Source organism: Gavia stellata, chromosome 18, assembly GCF_030936135.1.
Source record: "Gavia stellata isolate bGavSte3 chromosome 18, bGavSte3.hap2, whole genome shotgun sequence".
Lineage (NCBI taxonomy): Eukaryota > Metazoa > Chordata > Aves > Gaviiformes > Gaviidae > Gavia > Gavia stellata.
In genome coordinates, this window is record NC_082611.1 from 17,867,829 (window position 1) to 17,887,339 (window position 19,511).

General features: G+C 70.5%; 3 protein-coding genes across 3 annotated transcripts in view; all 3 read left to right on the plus strand.

Annotated features, from left to right (window-relative positions):
• LOC104252220 (nucleoside diphosphate kinase, mitochondrial) overlaps positions 1–19,511 on the plus strand; it is a 320,155-nt gene that overhangs the window by 98,951 nt on the left and 201,693 nt on the right. The window lies entirely within an intron of this gene.
• On the plus strand, positions 3,146–15,383 carry LOC132318626 (septin-9-like). Its single transcript, XM_059826558.1, is given in 12 exon segments — positions 3,146–3,200; positions 6,803–7,140; positions 7,142–7,868; positions 12,999–13,187; positions 13,636–13,764; positions 13,896–13,977; positions 14,080–14,217; positions 14,314–14,431; positions 14,512–14,607; positions 14,730–14,826; positions 15,082–15,133; positions 15,239–15,383. Coding segments are annotated over 12 exon segments (2,166 nt in total).
• Positions 16,585–17,451, plus strand: MYADM (myeloid associated differentiation marker). The gene has a single exon (XM_009807252.2). It carries the CDS (start codon positions 16,585–16,587, stop codon positions 17,449–17,451), a length of 867 nt encoding a protein of 288 aa, XP_009805554.2.

Consider the following 19,511-nt stretch of genomic DNA (forward strand, 5'->3'; position numbering starts at 1 on the left):
GAAATAGCTCAAAATGGATCATAAAAAAGGTCTTGTAGCAGCTCTGAAGCACTCTAAGCCTCTTCTGCGTGGCTGTGAAACTCCTCAAGTGCTCTAACGCCCTCCGACAGGCCCCAGAAATTCCTCCGGACCTTTCCAACGTACCTCTCCACGGCGTTAAAACTTTTCAGTAACCTCTCTAAACTTCTCCAAACAGTTCGAAACCCCCTTAAACCCCCCTCCGAACGACACCGAAAAGGCACAAGCAACCCTGAAACAGCTCCACGCTGCTCCGAAGCTGCTCTAAACCTCATCAAAAAATAGTTGTAGCTGCTCCAAAGCACTCGAGCTCTTCTGCACGTCCTCCGAAAAGGTCTCGAAATGTCTTGAAACCTCTCCAGCCTCTTCGAGGCTGCTCCAGAAAAGCCCTAAAGCTCTGAAGATCTCCGCGTCCTTCAGAGCAGCTCCAGAATTGGCGCGAACCACCCAAACTCCTCCGGAGCTGCTCCGAACTGCTCTTCCACGGCGCGGCGGGGGCTTGGCACCGTGCTAGCGAGCCCCCGAGCAGCCGCAGGCAGCTCTGAGTTATTCTTTATTGTTAAAAAATTCAACGCATTTAAATAAATCTATTTGCCGTAGAGTTAGAGATTTGTGGAGCTTTCGTAGCTCCAAAACTCCTCGGGGAAGCCGAGCTGCTCCTGAAACGCTGCTCTAAACGCTGCGCAAGAGCTCCAGCTTCTCCCTTACGGTGGGATGCTCCGGCCGCGGATGGGGGAAACCAGCATGTGCCGAGCGTGGGTCAGACCCCGGTTGGGGTGCCAGCCCAGGGTGCACCCGCGGGGTCCGGCCACACTGCTCCCACCTCCCCTGCCCACTTTTTTTGGGTCAGGCCAGCTTGGCTGGCCAAGGCAGCGCCATAAATCCCCCCCAACTTCATTGAATACAACAGCGCCGGAGCCCGGCAGCTCCGCATCTGCCTCCGCCGGGCACGGCACCCGCCTGGCTCCAGCTGCGATGGGTGCTTTGTGGGAAGGGTGCTGGTCCCAGGATTGCCTCCAGTCATTTTGGGTTCCCCACGGTGTGGCCCCGGTGCCTCCCCACCGCTCTCGGCCTCGGCAGCAGGAGCGCGGTGCTCAGCGCTCGCAGCCCCGGGGTGCTGTGCCGGCACAAGCGGGGTGCTGGGGGCAGGCAGGGCTGCCACGGGCACCCAGCCCAGCTCGCCGCCACCCGGGCACCCAGCCCAGCTCCCTGCCACCCGGCTCGGTGGGCTCGTCACTGGCGCCGGCACCATCGCCAAGGGACAAAGCTGTGGGGAAAGCAGAGCGGCTCTTTCCCAGCTCACCTTGGATCCGGCCCTCGCCCCACGCGGCCCCCGCGGGTGGCAGCACCCACCTGCACCCAAAAAGCTGCAGGGCGGCTGGTGAGAGCCCATCCAGCCCTTTCCCCAGGGAGCCAGCGGGCACCTTCGAACGCCCCAAAACCTGACCACCGCCCGGGCCACCGCGGCCGTGTCCCGCATCCCCCAGCGAGGACGCCGCAGCGGGGCCCGATCCTGGGGGACCCCATGGGGCTGGGGCCCAGCGCAGGGATGCGTCCCAGCCGGTGGGTGTTCGGTGGCGGCTGGAGGGTGGTGAAGAGCAGAGCTCGCGCCGCGGGACCCCTGTTTGGAGAAGGGATTTCCAGCTCCTTCCCCTTCCACATCTGCTGTCGATCCCGGGATGGGGCTTGGATGGGGTTAACCCTTGGCAGCCGGGGTGGGATGGATGATGCCCCCCACCCTGAGCATCCCCTAGGCCCAAGGTGCAGCCCCTCGCCCTGGGGTGCTGCCGTGGGCAGGACCACCCGGGTGGGATGGAGGCGCGGTCCCCTGCAGCTGGTCCCTAGGGATGCTCCGGGAGCTCGGGCGGGGGACAGGGGCCCAAGCAGGGACAGCCACACCAGAGGACCGGAACCCCCAGCACACACCCCGCACCCCCAGGCAGGAGGCAAGGACAGGCAGCCCTGCCTGCACCAGCGCCGTTTCCTCCGCTTGCTCCAAGCTGGAAATCCCGGGGGGGGGGTGGTGGTGGTGGGGGTGGTGGTGAGGCCTGCGGTGCACAGCCTGCCCGGGACCCCCAGACTGCCTGGGACCCCCCAGCCTGCTCGGGACCCCCAGCCTGTTTGGGACCCCCAGCCTGCCTGGGACCCACAGCCTGGTCAGAACCCCCAACCTGCCTGGGACCCACAGCCTGCTTGGGACCCCCCAACTGCCTGGGACCCCCCAGACTGCCTGGGACCCCCAGCCTGATTGGGACCCCCAAACTGCCCGGGACCCCCAGCCTGCTCAGGACCCCCAGCCTGTTTGGGACCCCCAGCCTGCCTGGGACCCACAGCCTGGTCAGAACCCCCAACCTGCCTGGGACCCCCAAACTGCCTGGGACCCCCCAGCATGCCCAGGACCCCCAGCCTGCTCGGGACCCCCAAACTGCCTGGGACCCCCAGCCTCCTGGGACCCCCAGCCTGCTTAGGACCCACAGCCTGCCCAGGACCCACAGCCTGCTCAGGACCCCCAACCTGCCTGGGACCCCCAGCCTGCTTGGGACCCCCAGCCTGCTTAGGACCCCCAACCTGCCCGGGACCCCCATCTTTCCCGGACCCCCAGCCTGCCTGAGACCCCCCAACCTGTCCAGGCCCCCCCCAGCCCCGGTGGGGGCACAGGCAGCACCCAGAGCCAGCAGGGCCAAGGCAGAAGCTGGGTGCCCCCTTGGAAGGGGGAGGGCCGTGGGGCAGGACGGGCGGGTGAACCCCCCCGAGGTGATGCTCCCCCCGTGCCCGGGGGTGGCGGGGGCCTGGGGGGGGTGGGGACAGGGGGGACGGGGTGGGGTGGGGGAGCTCCGGGGGCCGGGCCCGGGGAGCCGGGGCGGGATGGGGGGGGGGGGTCCAGCCGGGGCGGGGGGCGCGGGCAGCACCTCCCCCCTCCCCTCCCTCCCTCCCTCCCTCCCCTCCCCCCGCGCCCTCCCCTCCCCTCCTCTTCCCCTCCCCGCCGAGGGCAGCCGGCGCCGTCCCGTCCCGTCCCGTCCCGTCCCGGGGCTCGGCGGGCTCAGCCGCGGCTCCGCTCCGCTCCGCTGCCGCCTCCCCATGCGGGTGTCCCGGGAGGGCGGCAGCCGCCGGCCCCCCCCGCCCCGGCATGGCCCGGCTCTCCGTCAGGGAGCACCTGGACGGGATCCTCTCCGACTTCGAAGGTGCGGCCGGGGCTGCGAGACACCCCCCCCCCCTCCCGCGGGTGACCCCCCCGGGGGCTGCGAGACCCCCACTCGGGTTGGGGGGGGATACCCCCCCGGGGGCTCGGTATGGGGGGGATACCCCCCGGGGGCTGGGGGGGGAATACCCCTCGAGGGCTCGGTATGGGGGGTGGGGATGCCCCCCGAAGGCTCGGTATGGGGGGGATACCCCCCGAGGGAGGGCTCGGTATGGGGGGGTGGGGATGGCCCCGGGGGCTCGGTATGGGGGGGGATACCCCCCCGGGGGCTCGGTATGGGGGTGATGCCCCCCGGGGGCTCGGTACGGGGGGGGGGATACCCCCCCGGGGTCTCGGTATGGGGGGAATACCCCCCGGGGGCTGGTTATGGGGCGGGGGGGGGGATGGGATGCCTCCCCGAGGGCTCGGTATGGGGGGGGGGATACCCCCCCGAAGGCTCGGTAAGGGGGGGGATACCCCACCGGGGGCTTGGTATGGGGGGGGATACCCCCGCGAAGGCTCTGTATGTGGGGGGGATACCCCCCGGGGGCTGGGGAGGGGGGGATACCCCCCGGGGGCTCGGTATGGGGGGGGGATACCCCCCCGAAGGCTCGGTAAGGGGGGGAATACCCCACCGGGGGCTCGGTATGGGGGGGGATACCCCCGCGAAGGCTCTGTGTGTGGGGGGGATACCCCCCCGGGGGCTCGGTATGGGGGGGGATACCCCCCCGGGGGGCTGGTTATGGGGCGGGGGGGGGATGCTGCTGGGGCTGGGTGTCTCGGGGGGATGGGATGCCCCCCCGGGGCTGAGCATCGTGGGGGGCTGCGCCCGCCGGGGGGGCTGCGTAGCGGGGGGGGGGGGGGGGGGGGCGGGGAGGAGATGCCCCTCGGGGGCCGCGCGTCGTGGGGGGGCTGCGGAGCGGGAGGGGGTGGGGAAGCCCCCCCCCAGAGTCTGAGCATCGTGGGGGGCTGTTCTTACACCACCACCCCCCCCCCCGGGGGCTGCGCATGGTGGGGTGCGCCCCACGGGGCGCGCGCGTTGGGTTGTGCCCGACGGGGCGCACCCTCGGGGGGGGCGGAGAGGGGTGCGGAGCGGGGGAGGGGACTGCAAAGCGCTCCGGGGGGGTTGTGCGTGTGTGCACTCCCCCCACCGTGTTCGCGTGTGCGCACCCCCCGCGTGTGCGTGTTCCGACCCCCCCCCCGCCGCTCGGGGGGACCGGGGGCTGCGGCGGGGGGGGGGCGGGAGCCGCGTCCCGTTGTGCCCCCCCCCCCGGGGCGGCCGGAGGCAGCGGGGCGGGTTCGTCGGTCTCTCGCCCGGTCTCTCTTCCCGGAGGCCGCGGGGGGGGGGGGGGTCGGGGCGGGGGGCGGGCGGCGAAACCCGACCCCGGGGCTGCTGCTGCCCTCGCCGGGGAGGAATGTGTGCACCTACCCCGGGCACCTTAACCCCGCCGCTGCCGGGCCGCCCCCCACCCCCGACACCCCCCCAATCCCCGACACCCCCCTCCCAATCCCCCCAACCCCCCTGCCATCCCCCCAATCCCCGACACCCCCCCCTCCATCCCCCCAATCCCCGACACCCCACACCCCCACCCTCCCCATCCCCCCAACCCCCTGCCACCCCCCCAATCCCGACACCCCCCTCCCAATCCTCCCAACCCCCCTGGCACCCCCCAATCCCCGACACCCCCCCCTCCATCCCCCCAACCCCCTGCCACCCCCCCAATCCCCGACACCCCCCTCCCAATCCCCCCCAACCCCCCTGCCACCCCCCAATCCCCAACACCCCCCCCCACCCTCCCCATCCCCCCAACCCCCTTGCCACCCCCCAATCCCCGACACCCCTCTCCCCCACCCCCCCAATCCCTGACACCCTCCCTCCCTCCTGATCCCCCCACCCCTCCCCATCCCCCCAACCCCCCTGCCACCCCCCAATCCCCGACACCCCCCCCTCCATCCCCCCAACCCCCCTGCCACCCCCCCAATCCCCGACACCCTCCCCAACCCCCCTGACACCCCCTTCCCAATCCCTGCTACCCCCCTGCCACCCCCCACCTCGCCCTGCATCCCCCCACTGCTGCCCCCCCCCATCACTCCGGACACGTTTTGGGGTGGCCGAAGCGACGGGTGACGACTTCGCCTGGAACCGGGGGGCAGGTTTGGGGTGAAAGGAGGCATTTTGGCGTACCCCCCCCCCACCCCGGGGCTGCCGAAGCAGGGAGTAGGATGTGGGGAGGGGGATGCCATCCCCGTCACCCCATGGCCCCCGGCACCAGGGCAGGACCGGCCGGAGAAATAACCTTCCCGGCGGAGAGCTGTTATTAGCAGCGCCCGCGCCCCGGCCCCTGACCCCTGCCCAGCCCCGGGCACAGAGGTGAGCTGGGGAGGGGACGGGGACGGGGACAGGGACGGGCCCCCACCTCCCCGCTGCCCCGGCACTGACGGCCAAGCCGGGGCAGCGGCCATGGGGCTGAGGAAGAGGAGGGCGAAGGCGGCCTCGTGCCGGTGGGTGCTGTGCCGGGGCAGGCTGGCGCACGTGCCGGGACGAAGGGGGCGCAGCGTGGGCCGCCCCCCCCCCCCCAGCCCTCCCCGCCGGAGGCAGCCACCCGCCACTTGGCAGCGGGGCGCGGCGGGGGCGAGGAAGGCTGCCCGGCGGGGGTCTGGGCCCCCCGTGCTCTCCCCGGGGGCCGAGGAACCGGCTGCCGGCACCAAAGGGTGCTGTTTCGGCAGAGCTGGCAGGAGCGTGGCTCCTGGGGGGCCCCGCGCCCTGACGGGAGGGAGGGGGGCGGCCGCCCAGTGAAGGCGCTTCCTGCCCGTGGGGGTCCCGGCTGCTCAGACCTGCCACGGCGGTGCCCGGCTGGGCCGTGGTGCCCACGGGGAGAGGGCCCCCCACTGCTGCCAACCGCCCGGCGGCTGCTCCGGCAAGAGGCTTTGCACCAGAGCCAGGCACCGCCATGCCCATGGGGCGGTGGGGGTGTCTGTGTGGGGGGCACGTTCACACCGACAGCAGCCCCGGGGCTGCGGCGTGGGCTCGTGGTTGCCGTCAGTGCTGCGAAGCCGCGTGGGAGGCACGGCTGCAGCCTGCCGCGTAGACTGTAACGTTACTGCTGCGTGTAGCAATAGCTCTGGCCTGCCTCGCCATCAGTAGGCTTCAGGGTTAATGCCCTGTAAGGAGGCAGGAATCCTTCCCAGGTGGCTGTTTGGATGGAGGGGGAGAAGGTTGGTGGGAGGATCCGGTTACTCGGGGCTGGATCCCTTACAGGGGGAATAAAGCGGGCAGTGTGCTGTGTGGGGAGCCGGCGGCACCGGCCGGCCGGGCACAGATAAACCGCAGGGAACAATGATAAAACCAGCGGTGAACAATGCGGCAGAGCCACGGGGCCGCCGGCGCTGAGCTGGTTTCCCACGCGGGACGGGCTCACAAACGGCCCTTCGGCACCCGGCTGCGCTGGGGGCACCTCTGGGTGCTGGCACGGCGTGGCATGGCTGCGGGTCCGTGCACGGGGGTGGCCGTGGGGTCTGCTGGGGAGGGGGCAGAGCCCAGCGGGGTGCCCAGCCCTGGGTGCCATTGGGTGCCACTCATGCCACCATCTCTCTCTCTGTCCCCAGCGCTCAAGAAGTCATTTGAGGCGGAGGATGGGGACGAGGCACCCGGCTCCCCACCACTGTCCTCGGCCACCGGCGAGTGCCTCCGACCGCTGCAGCCCGGCCACCCGCCCCGCTCCGGCACCGCCGCCGGCCCCAGCCCGGCTCCCAGCCCCGTGCTGCGCAGCCGGCTCAGCACCAGCCTCTCCGCCGGCCGAGCCAACGGCACCACCGGCACCGGCATCGTCCGCGTCGCCTCCTTCCAGACCCACAGGGGCTTCGCTGCGGGGCCGGGCAGTGACGGCGAGAGCCTCCGCAGCTCATCCTCCAGCCTGGAGAGCCCCGCGCCCCCCCAGCCGCCGGGCACCCCTCCCAGCCGCCAGCCCCAGCCTGAAGAAGGTCCCATCCCATGGCAGCGTCTTCCCGGCGGAGCTGGAGCATCCCCTCCGTGGGGCCGGCGCCAGCCACGGCTCGCTGCCAGCGCTGGACCTGCACATCGCCGAGGAGCCGGGGATGGGGACCCCCCCCCCGCCGGACGCCCCATCATGGGGCACCTGGAGCCCTGCAACTCAGCCCCACGCGCACCAGCCTTCCTCCTCCTCCTCCTCCTCCTCCTCCCCAGCCACCTGCGATGGCACTGGGGTGGCCCTAGGGCTGCCCACGCTCCCCGAGGGGCCGGGGGGGCGGGACGTGGCCCCCCGCGCGCTGCCTCGGCCGCAGCTGAGGGTCAGCCTCGGCACCAGCCCCGGCCTGGCCCACCGGCCCCCACCGCTCCCCCGGGGCCAGGGGGAGGCAGCCCCGGCCCCCACCGCCCCTTCCCCGGGGAGGGCTGAGGGGCTGCCGCCACCACCGGCCCCCCAGGCCGCCCCCTTCAAGCTGGTGTCTCAGCCGCAGACGGTGCAAGTGAGCTCCCAGCCCGCCTTCCTCGGGGGGCTGGTGCTGGTGCCGGCCCTGGGGACCCCGCCAGTGCCTGGGGGAGCCGGCACGAACCCCCCCAGCGCCGGGCTGGCGGGGCTGTGGGGACCCCGCGTGGTGGCGGCTCCCGACGAGGCTGCGGACGGCGGCTGGGCTGCGGTGACGCCGGAGCACGGTAGGACTCGATCCTGTCCCCTCTCCCCATTGGGAACCCCTTGCTGGGCATGGCGTTGCCAAAACCCCCCGGTAAACCCCACTGCTTCTAGCCGCCCCGGCGCTGCCGATGCCGGGAGCGTGTTGATGGCAGGCCGTGGTGACGCTGGGGACAACACGGCCAGGATGAGCCCCACTGGCTCCCTCCTCCCTCCCCACCGGTGCTGGGGGGCTGCGGGGCGCGTCGAATGCCGCCCGGCACAGCACGGTGCATGGCGCGTAGCAGCAGTGGGGGGGGGCCATGCGGCACGGAGCCGAGCACGGCGCTGGCAGGACTCCCGTCCCACCCGGCCCTGGGGTGCCTGGCGAGCTTCCCGCGCCGCCCCGGCGCTAATCGTTTTCCCCGGTGCAGGGAGACAGGTCGGGACACATGTGCCCCATCGGCAGCAGCGCCGAGCACCGGGGCCCCGCGCGTGCCGGCTATCACCGCGATCTTGTCCCAGGTCCAGCGCTTTCTTCCCCTCTCATCCCTCCTTGCCTTGGCACGGGGACGGATCCTGTTCCTCCCTTCCCGTGGGGGCGGAGGAGGTGGCGGGGGGCCAAGGTGCGCTCGGGCGTGCTCGGCGCGCGCCTCGTGCCGGGGGGAGGACGCGGGGCTCCCCGGCACAGCCATGCCCCTGGCTCCCACCGCACCAGCACGGGCACCGTTGAGCCCGTGCCCGTCCCTAGTCATGGGGTGGGTGCCCCCAGCGTCCCCCCTTCCCGGCGGCTGCTCCGGGGAAGGCTGGAGGGTGCCGGGGTGGCCGGGAGATGGCCGCCACCGCCGGTGCTCCCTGTTTAGGTGCTTGGGGCTCATTGCCCGTCTCGCTGGGGTGTCATGAGCGCCGCCGTCGCCGGGCTCTAAGTACTGACGCCGGTGAAGGCATCCATATATCTGCTCCGGGCTGGGGTGAATCATCCCCCAGCAATGCCCGTGACCGCGCTGCCCAGCCAGGCCGGCTGCCCCACCGCTGCCCGCGGCGCTGGCCGGGGTGGAGGGATGGTGCTCGGGACCGAGCCAGGGCGATGGGGACATGGAGGGACAGCGCTCGGGGCTGAGCCGGGGTGATGGGGACATGGGGAGACAGTGCTTGGGGCCGAGCCGGGGCGATGGGGACATGGGGGGACAGGGCTCGGGGCTGAGCCGGGGCGATGGGGACATGGGGAGACAGTGCTTGGGGCCGAGCCGGGGCGATGGGGACATGGGGGGACAGCGCTCGGGGCTGAGCCAGGGCGATGGGGACGTGGGGGAACAGCGCTCGGGGCCGAGCCGGGGCGATGGGGATATGGGGGGACAGGGCTCGGGGCTGAGCCGGGGCGATGGGGACATGGGGGGACAGCGCTCGGGGCCGAGCCGGGGCGATGGGGACATGGGGAGACAGGGCTCGGGGCCAAGCCGGGGCAATGGGGACATGGGGGGACAGGGCTCGGGGCCGAGCCGGGGCGATGGGGACATGGGGAGACAGCGCTCGGGGCTGAGCCGGGGTGATGGGGACATGGGGGGACAGTGCTCGGGGCCAAGTCGGGGTGATGGGGACATGGGGGGACAGTGCTCGGGACCACGGCGGGGTTTGGCAGCGTGGCAGAGTGTGGTGTGCCGAGGCTGCGGAGCGGGGCGCGAGCCGGTGGGCAGCGCGTGGGCACCGGCTGCCCTGCAGATGGCACGGGACCAGCGGGCACTGCTTGGTCACAGCCGTTTCTGTGCCAGGAAGAGGTGGGGACGCAGTTTCCTCTCCCGGGGAGGCCACCGTGGCCCCCAGCCGGTGGCACCCATGGGTGGCTGCGGGACGGTGTGGCACGCTCGGTCCCACGCCCCGTGGGAGGAAGCGCCAAGCGAGCCAGCGGCCGCCGTGTTTCACTTCCACACTGAGCGAGCGCCTGGGTCGCCCACGCAGGGCCCCGGGCGAGGAGGAGGAGGAGCGGAGGAGGAGCCGTGGGCTGCAGCCTTCCTCCCCGCCTTGCACCCCAGGAGCCATTTGGCCCCGGTGACCAGCTCTTGGCGGCAGCAGCCCCGGCTCCGGCCGGCTCACCCAGGTAGGGATGGCCGGGGCGGCGTGCGGGCAGTGTGGCGTGCGGGCAAGGGGGGTGCGGCTGCCAGGGCAGGGTGAACCCCCCCAACCCGGTCCCCAGCGGGCAGGCGGTGTGGCGGGACGCAGGGTTTCGCTCGATGGTTCACTTCTGCTTCTGCTCACCGCTGGCACCCGGCGGCCCCCAGCTCCATGCCGGGGCTCCCGCCCGTGCCCCAGCCAGCCGGGCAGGCTGGCTCCAGGTCTGGCTGCAGATGGGGTTTGTCACCACGGTCCCCCTGGGTCGCGTTCGGCACTGGGAGAGGCACCGGCATTTCTGGGTCACGCTCGGCCAGGCGGGTAGAGCTGTGGTGAGCTCCTCGCCGGCGTGGTGGGCATCTCTCCCTCCGCATCGCCCAGAACCTCCATCCCTTTACCGGAGGGACCGGCTCCCTCATGCTCACCCACCCTTGAGCCTTTGGGACCCAGCGCCGCGTTCTCCCCATCTGGCTGCGTTTTCCGGCCAAGGTGATGCCCGGTTTGGCATGGCGGCGAGCAGCCGGGCCGGGAGCTCCTCTCCGGGTTCATCCTCTCCCGGTGCCCTCCACCCCCGGCGCCTTATTACAGGCTTCCCCGGGGAACCGGGCAATTAGCCCCGCATCAGTAATTAAATCCGTGGAGGAGACCATGGACCCGGGATTACTCGTCCCTGCCTGGAAAATAAGAGCATCTCTAATGAGTTCTCCAACAGGTCTGGCTGCAGGAGCCATTAGCCCCGGAGGTGCGCGGTGATGCCAAAGAGCTTCCACGTGGCCGCCTGGCCGCCGGCCATCGCCGATGGGTCTTTTTGGCAGCGAGGGCAGGGATACGGGGGGGCTTTGGCCCCGTGGGGGAGGCGGTTGTGGGTGCAGCACCCATCGCCGCCACGCGCCCCGTGGCTCCACCCGCCGCCTCCTCTGGCTGTTTGTGTCTGCGCGGCGCTGCCGCCGGCACGGCACGAGACAGCGGGCGAGGGTCAAGCCCCTGCACGGGTGCTGCGCTCCGGGGAGCACCCTGGGGAGCTGGGGGGGTGGTGCAAGCACCGCACCCTGCCTGCACCCTCTCTGCAGTGGCCGGCCACCCTGGGTGGCTCCAGGCAGCGGCTGCATCACTTGGTTCTGGATCTGTCCCGGCAACGGCGGGGGTCTGGCAGGGACCAGGGTGGGGGTGCAGGGGGGACCGGTGTCCCCCAGGAGCGGTGGTGTGCCCAGGTGAGCGTCATGGGTGTCCCACCTCCCTGCCTGCCTGCGGAGCACCCCAGCTCTGCTGCATTCAGCACCCTGCCTGCCTTCAGCCCCCCCCCCCCCCGGCTGGGTGACACCGCTGTCACCAGGCTGTCACCAGGAAGTCCCCGGCTGTTTTCGCCATTTCCGAGGAACACCCCGACCCGCTGGGGCACGGGGGAGCTGGGACACAGGGCACTGCTGTCCCCGACCCAGCCACCTTCCCGGGCATCGCTGCCTGGCCACGCTCCTGCCATCGCCCTGGCCAGGCAGCAGGTTTGCACCCACCGCTGGGCACAGGGTGCTGGGTGCCCCCCCTCCAGCCAGGATGCTGTTGCTACGGCAACGGGCGTGTTCGGCTCCATCATCTCCTGGTACCCCTGGGCTGGCTCGGGACCCTGCCCACGTGTCCCTCGTCTCCAGGCTGCATGGCACATGGCCGCGGCCTCGGCGGGGCGGCTCGGCCGTCGGCAAGCTGCCGCTCAGCCCTCGCCGACGCCAAGAACCGGTTGGCACGTATGTGGCAGGCGGGGAGGCTGCGGCGTGGGGGGACGCAGGCGCCGTGGGGCACTGCGGCAGTTGGGTGGGTGGCAGGGCCACCACCCCTCCCCTCGCCCCGCCATGCCGGTGCCACAGCTGGGCCCTGGTGCTGCTTGGGGGGACACGGTGGAGGGTGGGGAGCCGGTGGGTGCCAGCGGGGATGGTACCCACAACCCAGCGCTCCTGCTCCCCTTCGGTGCCACCGCAGGCACCCATGGGGGTGGTGGGTGCCATGGGGGATGAGGGGGGCATCCCAGTGTTGGGGTCCCCGTCCACACTGGCCTGGCTGGAGGCCAGCAGTGCCGTGTGCCGGGTGGGCACAGCCGGGTGGGCACCCTCCCCACCCCACTGGGCAACCGGCAAACTCGGCGCAGGGGTTTGGCTGTGGTGGGGAGGGGGCTGCGGGGGGAGAGGGAAGGAGCGGGGGGAGGGATGTTGCCGTGCTGGTCATGCGTGGGAGCTGCAGCCTCGCCGGAGCTGGGTTTGGTGCCAGCCGGGGGCTGGCGGAATGGGGGGGGCCGGGCTGCGGCACTGATGGGGATGGGGACGCTGATGGCGCCTGGGGGACCCCCCCCAACCGTAGTGGGGTGCTGAGCGAGGGCACCGCGGCATTGAGGTAGGACCCGAACAATGGCTGTGCCGGGGAGGAGGAGGAGGAGGAGGAGGAGGAAGAAAGGGCTCGGGGGCCCCCCAAGCTGCTGCACAAAAGGCTGGGGTGGGTGCAGGGCTCTGGGGGCCCCCAAGATGGGGTATGGTCTGGGCACGGTCCCCCGGGCAAACCCCATGCGTCCCCGGGGCTGGCGGTTGCGCCGGTGCCTGCACTGCCCCTCCCCAGCACCCCCCGGGTGCCCCTCGCCCCGGCAGAAGCCAGTGCCTGGGTGCGATGTGGGGTGGCATGTCCTGCCCCGTGCCTGGAGCCCCCCCGCTGTGCCAGGGCCAGAGCGGGTGCTGCGGGAGGTGGCCTCGGCGCGGGTGGCAGCGTGGGCCGGGTGAAGGGTGCCGGTGGTGGCCACGGTGCCCGGTGCAACCACCCCACAGAGCAACCGGTGGCATCGTGGGGGACAGGCAGGGCTGCCCGGTGGCACGGCCACCCCAAGGATGCCACTACGGCACGTCTCCGTCCCCCTCCGCCCGCGGGGTGCCGGGGGGGGCAGCGTGCCCCGTTGCCATGCTGAGCCTCACCGGCTGCCAGGAATGTGCCGGGGCTGCGTGCCCGCCGGGGCGGCTGCTGCTGGGGTAACGGTGGCGGCGGAGGGGTGGGCATTGGGGGGGTCTGGGCTCACCCGCCTTTGCCCACCCATGCAGGGAGCAGCCTGGAGCCTGAGGAGCACAGCATGGAGCCGCCGGCCGTGCTGGAGGAGGAGATGCCCCTCACCGCGGCGGCCAGCCCGGCGGGTTGCCAGCTCTTCGGTTACGTGGGAATCGAAGCCGTGCTTGACCAGATGAAAATCAAAACCATGAAGACAGGCTTCGAGTTCAACATCATGGTTGTGGGTGAGCGCCGGCTGCGGGGTTTGCTCCTGGTTGGGGTGGGAATCCTGGCTCCGATGCCGCTGGGCCGGGGGAGATGATGCTTTTACGGGATTTTAAGGGGTTTAAGCAGCAAGAAATCAAAGAGGATCAACATCTTGTACCCCGTAACGTAGCGATGCTGATAGGTGAGCTCATCCCAACCGCCGGGATGCTCCCGAATGGGTGCTGAGGTGTTACCATCCTGGGAATAAATTTATTGGGGGGGGGATAAACCGGAGCTATCCCAACCTCTGCGAAGCTCCTGAATGGGTACCAAGGTGTTATCATCCTGGGGAATAAATTCAACGGAGGGGGAAAACCAGAGCTATCCTGACCTCTGGGATGCTCCCAAATGGATACCGAGGTGTTATCGCCCTGGGGGAATTAATTTATCGGGGGTGACAAACCGGAGCTGCCGGCATCCCCGCAGGGCAGAGCGGGCTGGGGAAGTCGACGATGGTGAACACCCTCTTCAAGTCCAAGGTGAGCCGGAAAGCCTCGCAGCCCGGCCAGGAGGAACGCATCCCCAAGACGGTGCAGCTGCAGTCTGTCACCCATGGTAAGGTCACCACCACGGGGTTGTGTCCCACCAACCCCGAGGAGAAGCATCTGCGGCCTCAGACCCCCTGCCCCGGTCCCCTGCTTCTCCCCAGTGCTTTGTCCCCGCTGACCCACATCTCTGCCCCGTAGTCATCGAGGAGAAGGGTGTGAAGATGAAGCTGACGGTGACGGACACACCGGGGTTCGGGGACCAGATCAACAACGAGAACTGGTAGGACACAACCAGGTTCAGCATCCCAGCTCGGTGGGTGGCAATTTTAGGGGGGGGTGCGGTTTGAGCTCAGGTGCCGTTCCCCCAACTCCTCATCCTCAGCTGGGACCCCATCATCAAATACATCAACGAGCAGTACGAGAGGTACCTACGCGAGGAGATCCTCATCACCCGTAAGAGGAAGATCCCGGACACCCGGGTCCATGGATGCGTCTACTTCGTCCCCCCCACGGGTCACTGGTGAGTCGCCACTCAGAGCACCCATGGGTGCTCCCTGCATGTCACCCCGCGGCGATGGTGGTGGGGTCACCCCGGGGTGACGGTGGTCCTTGGCAGGCTGCGCCCACTGGACTTGGAGTTTATGCGGCGGCTCAGTAAGATCGTCAACGTGGTGCCGGTGATCGCCAAAGCCGACACGCTCACCCTGGAGGAACGGGCAGAGTTTAAGCAACGGGTGAGGGCAGGTCCCCGAGGGGCTCCTGGGGTGCCCCGTGTCCCCCCTCCCAACCCCAGCTCAAGCCCCGTATCCCGCAGATCCAGGAGGACCTGAAGACCCACGCCATCAGCGTGTACCCGCAGGAGGACTTCGACCAGGACCCGGATGATAGGGCGCTGAACGACAGGATTCGGGTGAGCGCTGGGATGTTGGGATTGGGGATGCCGGCCCCTGGGGACCATTGCGGGGGGCAGAAAGACACCCCCAGGGGAGCCCGGCAGCACCTCGGGGCGAACGCGCTCCTCTGCGCTGGCAGGAGAAGATCCCCTTCGCCGTGGTGGGGGCGGACCAGGAGCACCAGGTGAATGGCAAGCGGGTGCTGGGGCGCAAGACCAAGTGGGGCATCATTGAAGGTGAGCGGAGCCCCTTGTACCCCCAGCCCTCCCCCGGTATGGGGGGGGGTCTGACGGGGGTGCGGGGAGCAGCACCCATGGGCACATCCCTGCCTGGGTGGGTGCTGGGGAGTGCGGATGGTGGCGTGGAGCCGTGCCAGTGCTCCGGTGGTACCCGGAGCCTGGCGGGCTGTGCTCCCTGGGCATCCCCCCCGCCGCCCTGCCCTCCTGCCCGCACCCTGCCAGCCCCGCTGCCCGCTCTGCCTTGCTTTGCAGTGGAGAACCCGGCGCACTGTGAGTTCCCCCTCCTGCGGGACCTGCTGATCCGGTGAGCGGGGGACGGGGTGGGGGGTCCCGGCACCCTGTGGGGGGGGACGGCGGGGTGGGGGGACGGTGACTTGATGCCTTTTCTCCCCGCTGCTGCCCCGGGCAGGTCCCACCTGCAGGACTTGAAGGACATCACCCACAACGTCCATTACGAGAGCTACCGTGTGCGGCGGCTGAACGAGAGCAACCGGCCGGCGCTGAGCCCCCTCAACGGGCTGCCCGGCAAGGGCGAGGGCGGCAGTGACCTCTGAGCTACCACGTCCCCCACCACCACCCCGGAGCCACTGCTGGGCCCCCGTGGCAGTGCCCGTCCCCTGCCCACCCGTGGCTGTGCCTGGACCCTGCCTGGGGTGAGGAGCCCATGCCGCTTTGGGGGGAGGAGCACCCCCAGGGGTGCCAGGCTGCCCCGGGTTGGGTCCCTGGGTCCCTCGTCCCCAAGCTCCACCATGAGCGCAGACCCCCTGGACCCTGCAAAGCATTGAAGGTCAACCCGGAGCCGTCAGCCTTCACCATCGTCATCCTCCTGCTGGACCCCCCCTCTTCTGATGTGCCACCATCCTCCTGTGCTGCTCCAGCTGTTGCGGCTATGGGGCGAGACCCCCCCCCCCCCACGGCGCTGCCCCGGTGCCCGGTGCCGGCACCGGCCAGGCACCCCAGTGGAAGTGGTGGGTGCTGCCGGCGGGGTGCTGGTGGTGCCATGGGTGGCTGGGGCGGGCAGGGTGCGGGTCCCCTCTCCACGGTCACCCCACCCACCCTGCCCAGTAACGGCAGCTGGCACAGCCGGACTTTGAGCCGCTTATCGGGTGGCGGAGGTGCCGGGAGGGGTGCGGAGGTGCCGTCAGGGGTGCGGAGGTGCTGCCTGTAAGGGTGTGGGGGGGGGCTACACCCAACTGCTCCCCACTGTGGCACCCCCCCTGCCAGGGCACCCGGCACTGGGTGCAGCCCCCCAAACCCCTCGGGCAGACCCTGTGGGTGCTGCCCCACTGGCTGCAGGTCCCGGCACAGCGTGGGGATGGGGGTGCTGGGGCAGCCCCCCCGGTGCTCCAGGGGTGCATGAAAGGCCCCTTTGTGCCTCCCACTGCGGGCAGGGCCGGGGCGTGGTGCCAGGACTGCGGCACACCGCAGCTCCCTGCCCCACCCCACCCCGGCCTCGCCGCAGGTCTCGGCGTCACCCCGAGCGAGCGCCGGCACCCTTCGCCCGGCCCCGCGTTAATGATCCACCCGCCTGCGCCACTGCTGCCACCAGCCCCCAGCAGCCACCCCGGCGAGCCGTGCCTGGCGGTGGCGGTGGTGGTGGCGGCAGAGCCGGGGGTCCTCGGCACGGGTGGCTCGGGGGGGCTGGCGGCTCCCTGCCCCGCGCCCCACCCCTCCGTCCCGGCACCAGGATAAGAGCAGCTGCCGGCAGCACCCATTTCCCGGCACGCAGCGTGGGTGGGAGAGCTGGCCGGGACCATGGCTGTGGCGACGGTGAACCTCCGTGCCGTGACCTCCTGGGTGGGCATCGCCCGGCTTTTTGCTGTCGTGCTGTCCTGCATCGCCTTCAGCTTGGTGGCCTCCACCAGGGACTTCACGGGTGCCTACGGGACGTGGTGCATGTTCACCTGGTGCTTCTGCTTCGCCGTGACGCTGCTGGTGCTGGTGGTGGAGCTGTTGGAGCTCTACCCCAAGCTGCCGCTCTCCTGGGATGACTTCACCTCTGCTTTCTCCATGCTGGCGGCGTTGATGGTCTTCACCACCTCGGTGGTCTTCCCCTCGATCTTCATCAGCAGCCCCTGCAGCGGCAGCAAGTGTGCCCGGCAGGCCGTGGCCACCACCGTCTCCTGCCTCTGCTTCCTCGCCTACGCCCTCGAGGTGGGGCTCACCCGCGCCAAGCCGGGGGACATCAGCAGCTTCCTCTCCACCGTGCCCGGGCTCCTCAAGGTCTTTGAAGCCTATGTGGCTTGTCTCATCTTCTCCTTGCTGGATACCTACCGTTTCGAAGCTGGCCTGCAGTGGTGCGTGGCCGTCTACTCCATCTGTTTCATCATCACCCTCCTCATCATCATCTTCACCATCGGCCGGTGCCTCTCCTACATGCCCTGCCCGCTGGAGAAGATGCTGGTGGGCTACAACGCCTTGGCCCTGGTGATGTACATCACCGCCACCATCCTCTGGCCCCTCTACAGCTTCAGGGGGAGGAACCGCCCCGACCCCTGCGGCAGGAACTGCTGGTGGGACAAGCACCTGGGGGTCACCTTCCTCACCATCTTCAACCTCATCGCCTACTTGGTGGACCTGGTCTACTCCACCAGGATGGTCTTCGTCAGGGCACCTCCCTAAGGGCTCCGGGTGGCCCTGGCAGGGCGAGGGGTGGTGGGACGTGGCTGGGTGTCGGTGCCGGTGCCGGTGCGGGGCTGCCAGCGGAGCTGAGGAAGAGGCTGGACGCCTCGGAAAGCTCCTTCTCCCCGCGCCGGAGCGGAGAGCTGCGGGGTCTTACCGGGGGTGCGCTCAGCCCCGCGCCCCATGGGGTGCCTGATCGGGGGTGGTGGGGGGCTGGGCTGCGGGGAAATGGGGTGCTCCCGAAACCCTGGAGCTGGGGGGGGGGGGGGGCTTTGGGATTAAATTGGGTCATTTTTCACTTGCTTCCGCCTCCTCTTTCTTCCCCTTCCCAGCTTTCTGCGGCATCTTTGCCAGCGGCACAGGGGGTGAGAAACCGGGGGGGCACTGGCGGTGGAGGGGGGCACCGGCAGTGGCCCGGGGGGGGACACCAGGCTTCAGCAAATCCTCTTTTCTTCTCCTTGTTGACTCGGCACCGGAGTGAAGCAGGGCATGACCAGGAAAAAAACCCAACCCGCATGCCTTTGCCTTGGCACCCGCACAGGACCCTGCCGAACGGGTTCGGGAGGAATGTGGCTGCTGGGGGGGGGTGCTGAGCCCTCGTCACCAGCACCGCCAAGGCCCTCGTCACCACCGCTGTCACCCCAGCTGGGGCCTTGCTGGGTTTGGTCCCAGCCACGCTGCCAGGAGCCCCGTGCCTGCTGCTTTATGTCTCGGGGGGCTGCCGGGGAGTCCCCTGCCCGGTGGCACCCAGGGCAGGGGGGGTTGGCTGTCACCCGCTGCTACCAGAGCTGGGGGTGCTGAGACATGGCATCGGGAGGACGGTGGCACCGCGGGCCGGTATACCAGGAAGAAGGCAGCGAAGCGGTGCAGGGAGGGGAAGGTGTGCCCGGCACGCAGAGCTCCTGGCATGGGCGCTCCCGGATGTGGGACGGGCGCCCCACGGGGCACCCCGGTGGCTTTTGGAGCCACCGTCCCCAGCCCGCCCTGCTCCCTCTGCCGCTGCTTGCCCAGGCACTAGCCACAGCCTGAGGCCATCCCCGCCGCCTCGGGGCTGCTGGGGCCAAGAGCCAAGCCAGGCACGGCCCAGGGCCCATCCCCGCTGCCTCAGGGCTCGCTGGGGACAGAGCGGGGTCCCCACCACCACGACACGGCGCAGACCAGCTGCCGCAGCGGTTGCACCAGGGGAAGGTGGCGAAAGAGCCTGGACCCAGCCTTGGACGCTGCACAGCACCCATGGGTGCCATGCTTACCCCGAGGGGGTGGGACATCCATGCCCTGTGCTGGGGTCACCGTGGTGGCGGGTCCCAGCACCGCTGGTGATGCCAACACCACGGGCTGCTGGGTGGCCTGGTGGGTGTCACCTTTGCCCGGTCCATGTCCCCATGGTGGCCGTCACCCTGTGACTGTGGCACGGGATGGGCTGCTCCCCTGCACCCCAGGCAGTGAGGCCGGAGCGTGCCGCGGTGCCGCACTCACGCCAAGCGGCATGGCTCGGCCTTCGCCCTCCCAGCAGTGCCATGGGAGCCGCTGGCAGCCTCCGAGGCAGAATTTTTGGAGCAAATAAAGGGAAAACCACACGGGCCGGGCGCAGCCCTGCCCAGCGCCCGAGCGCGGCTATTTTTAGTGCCCGGGTTGATTGAAATTCATGGAGGAAAGGGGCAGGAGAAGAGCGGTGACGGCGGTGGCTGTCGCCGGTTATGAGTTGTGGCGCTTCGTGCCGGTAACTTGTTTGGCTCCGGATGGCACACGGGTGGTGCCGGTACTTGGGGTGCGGTGAGGCTGGGGTGCAGGAGGCCGGGTGGGCAGCGGGGTGCAGCATGGATGCTGGGGGTGGGGTGGGGGGGTGGGTGCGGGTTGGGGGTGCAGGAGGAGGTTTGGGGGTGCTCCCAGCTCCCTGCACCCAGCTGGGGGGAACAGCCCGGGCCAGGGGACCCCGTCGGGGCTCTGCGCCTGGGGGAGACCCCGGGGTATCTCCCAGCCGGGGCGCACGGCGGCTGCTGAGGGTCCCCGGGAGCAGCCGAGCCCCCCCCGGGGCCGGTCTGTGCCGTGCGGGGGGAGCC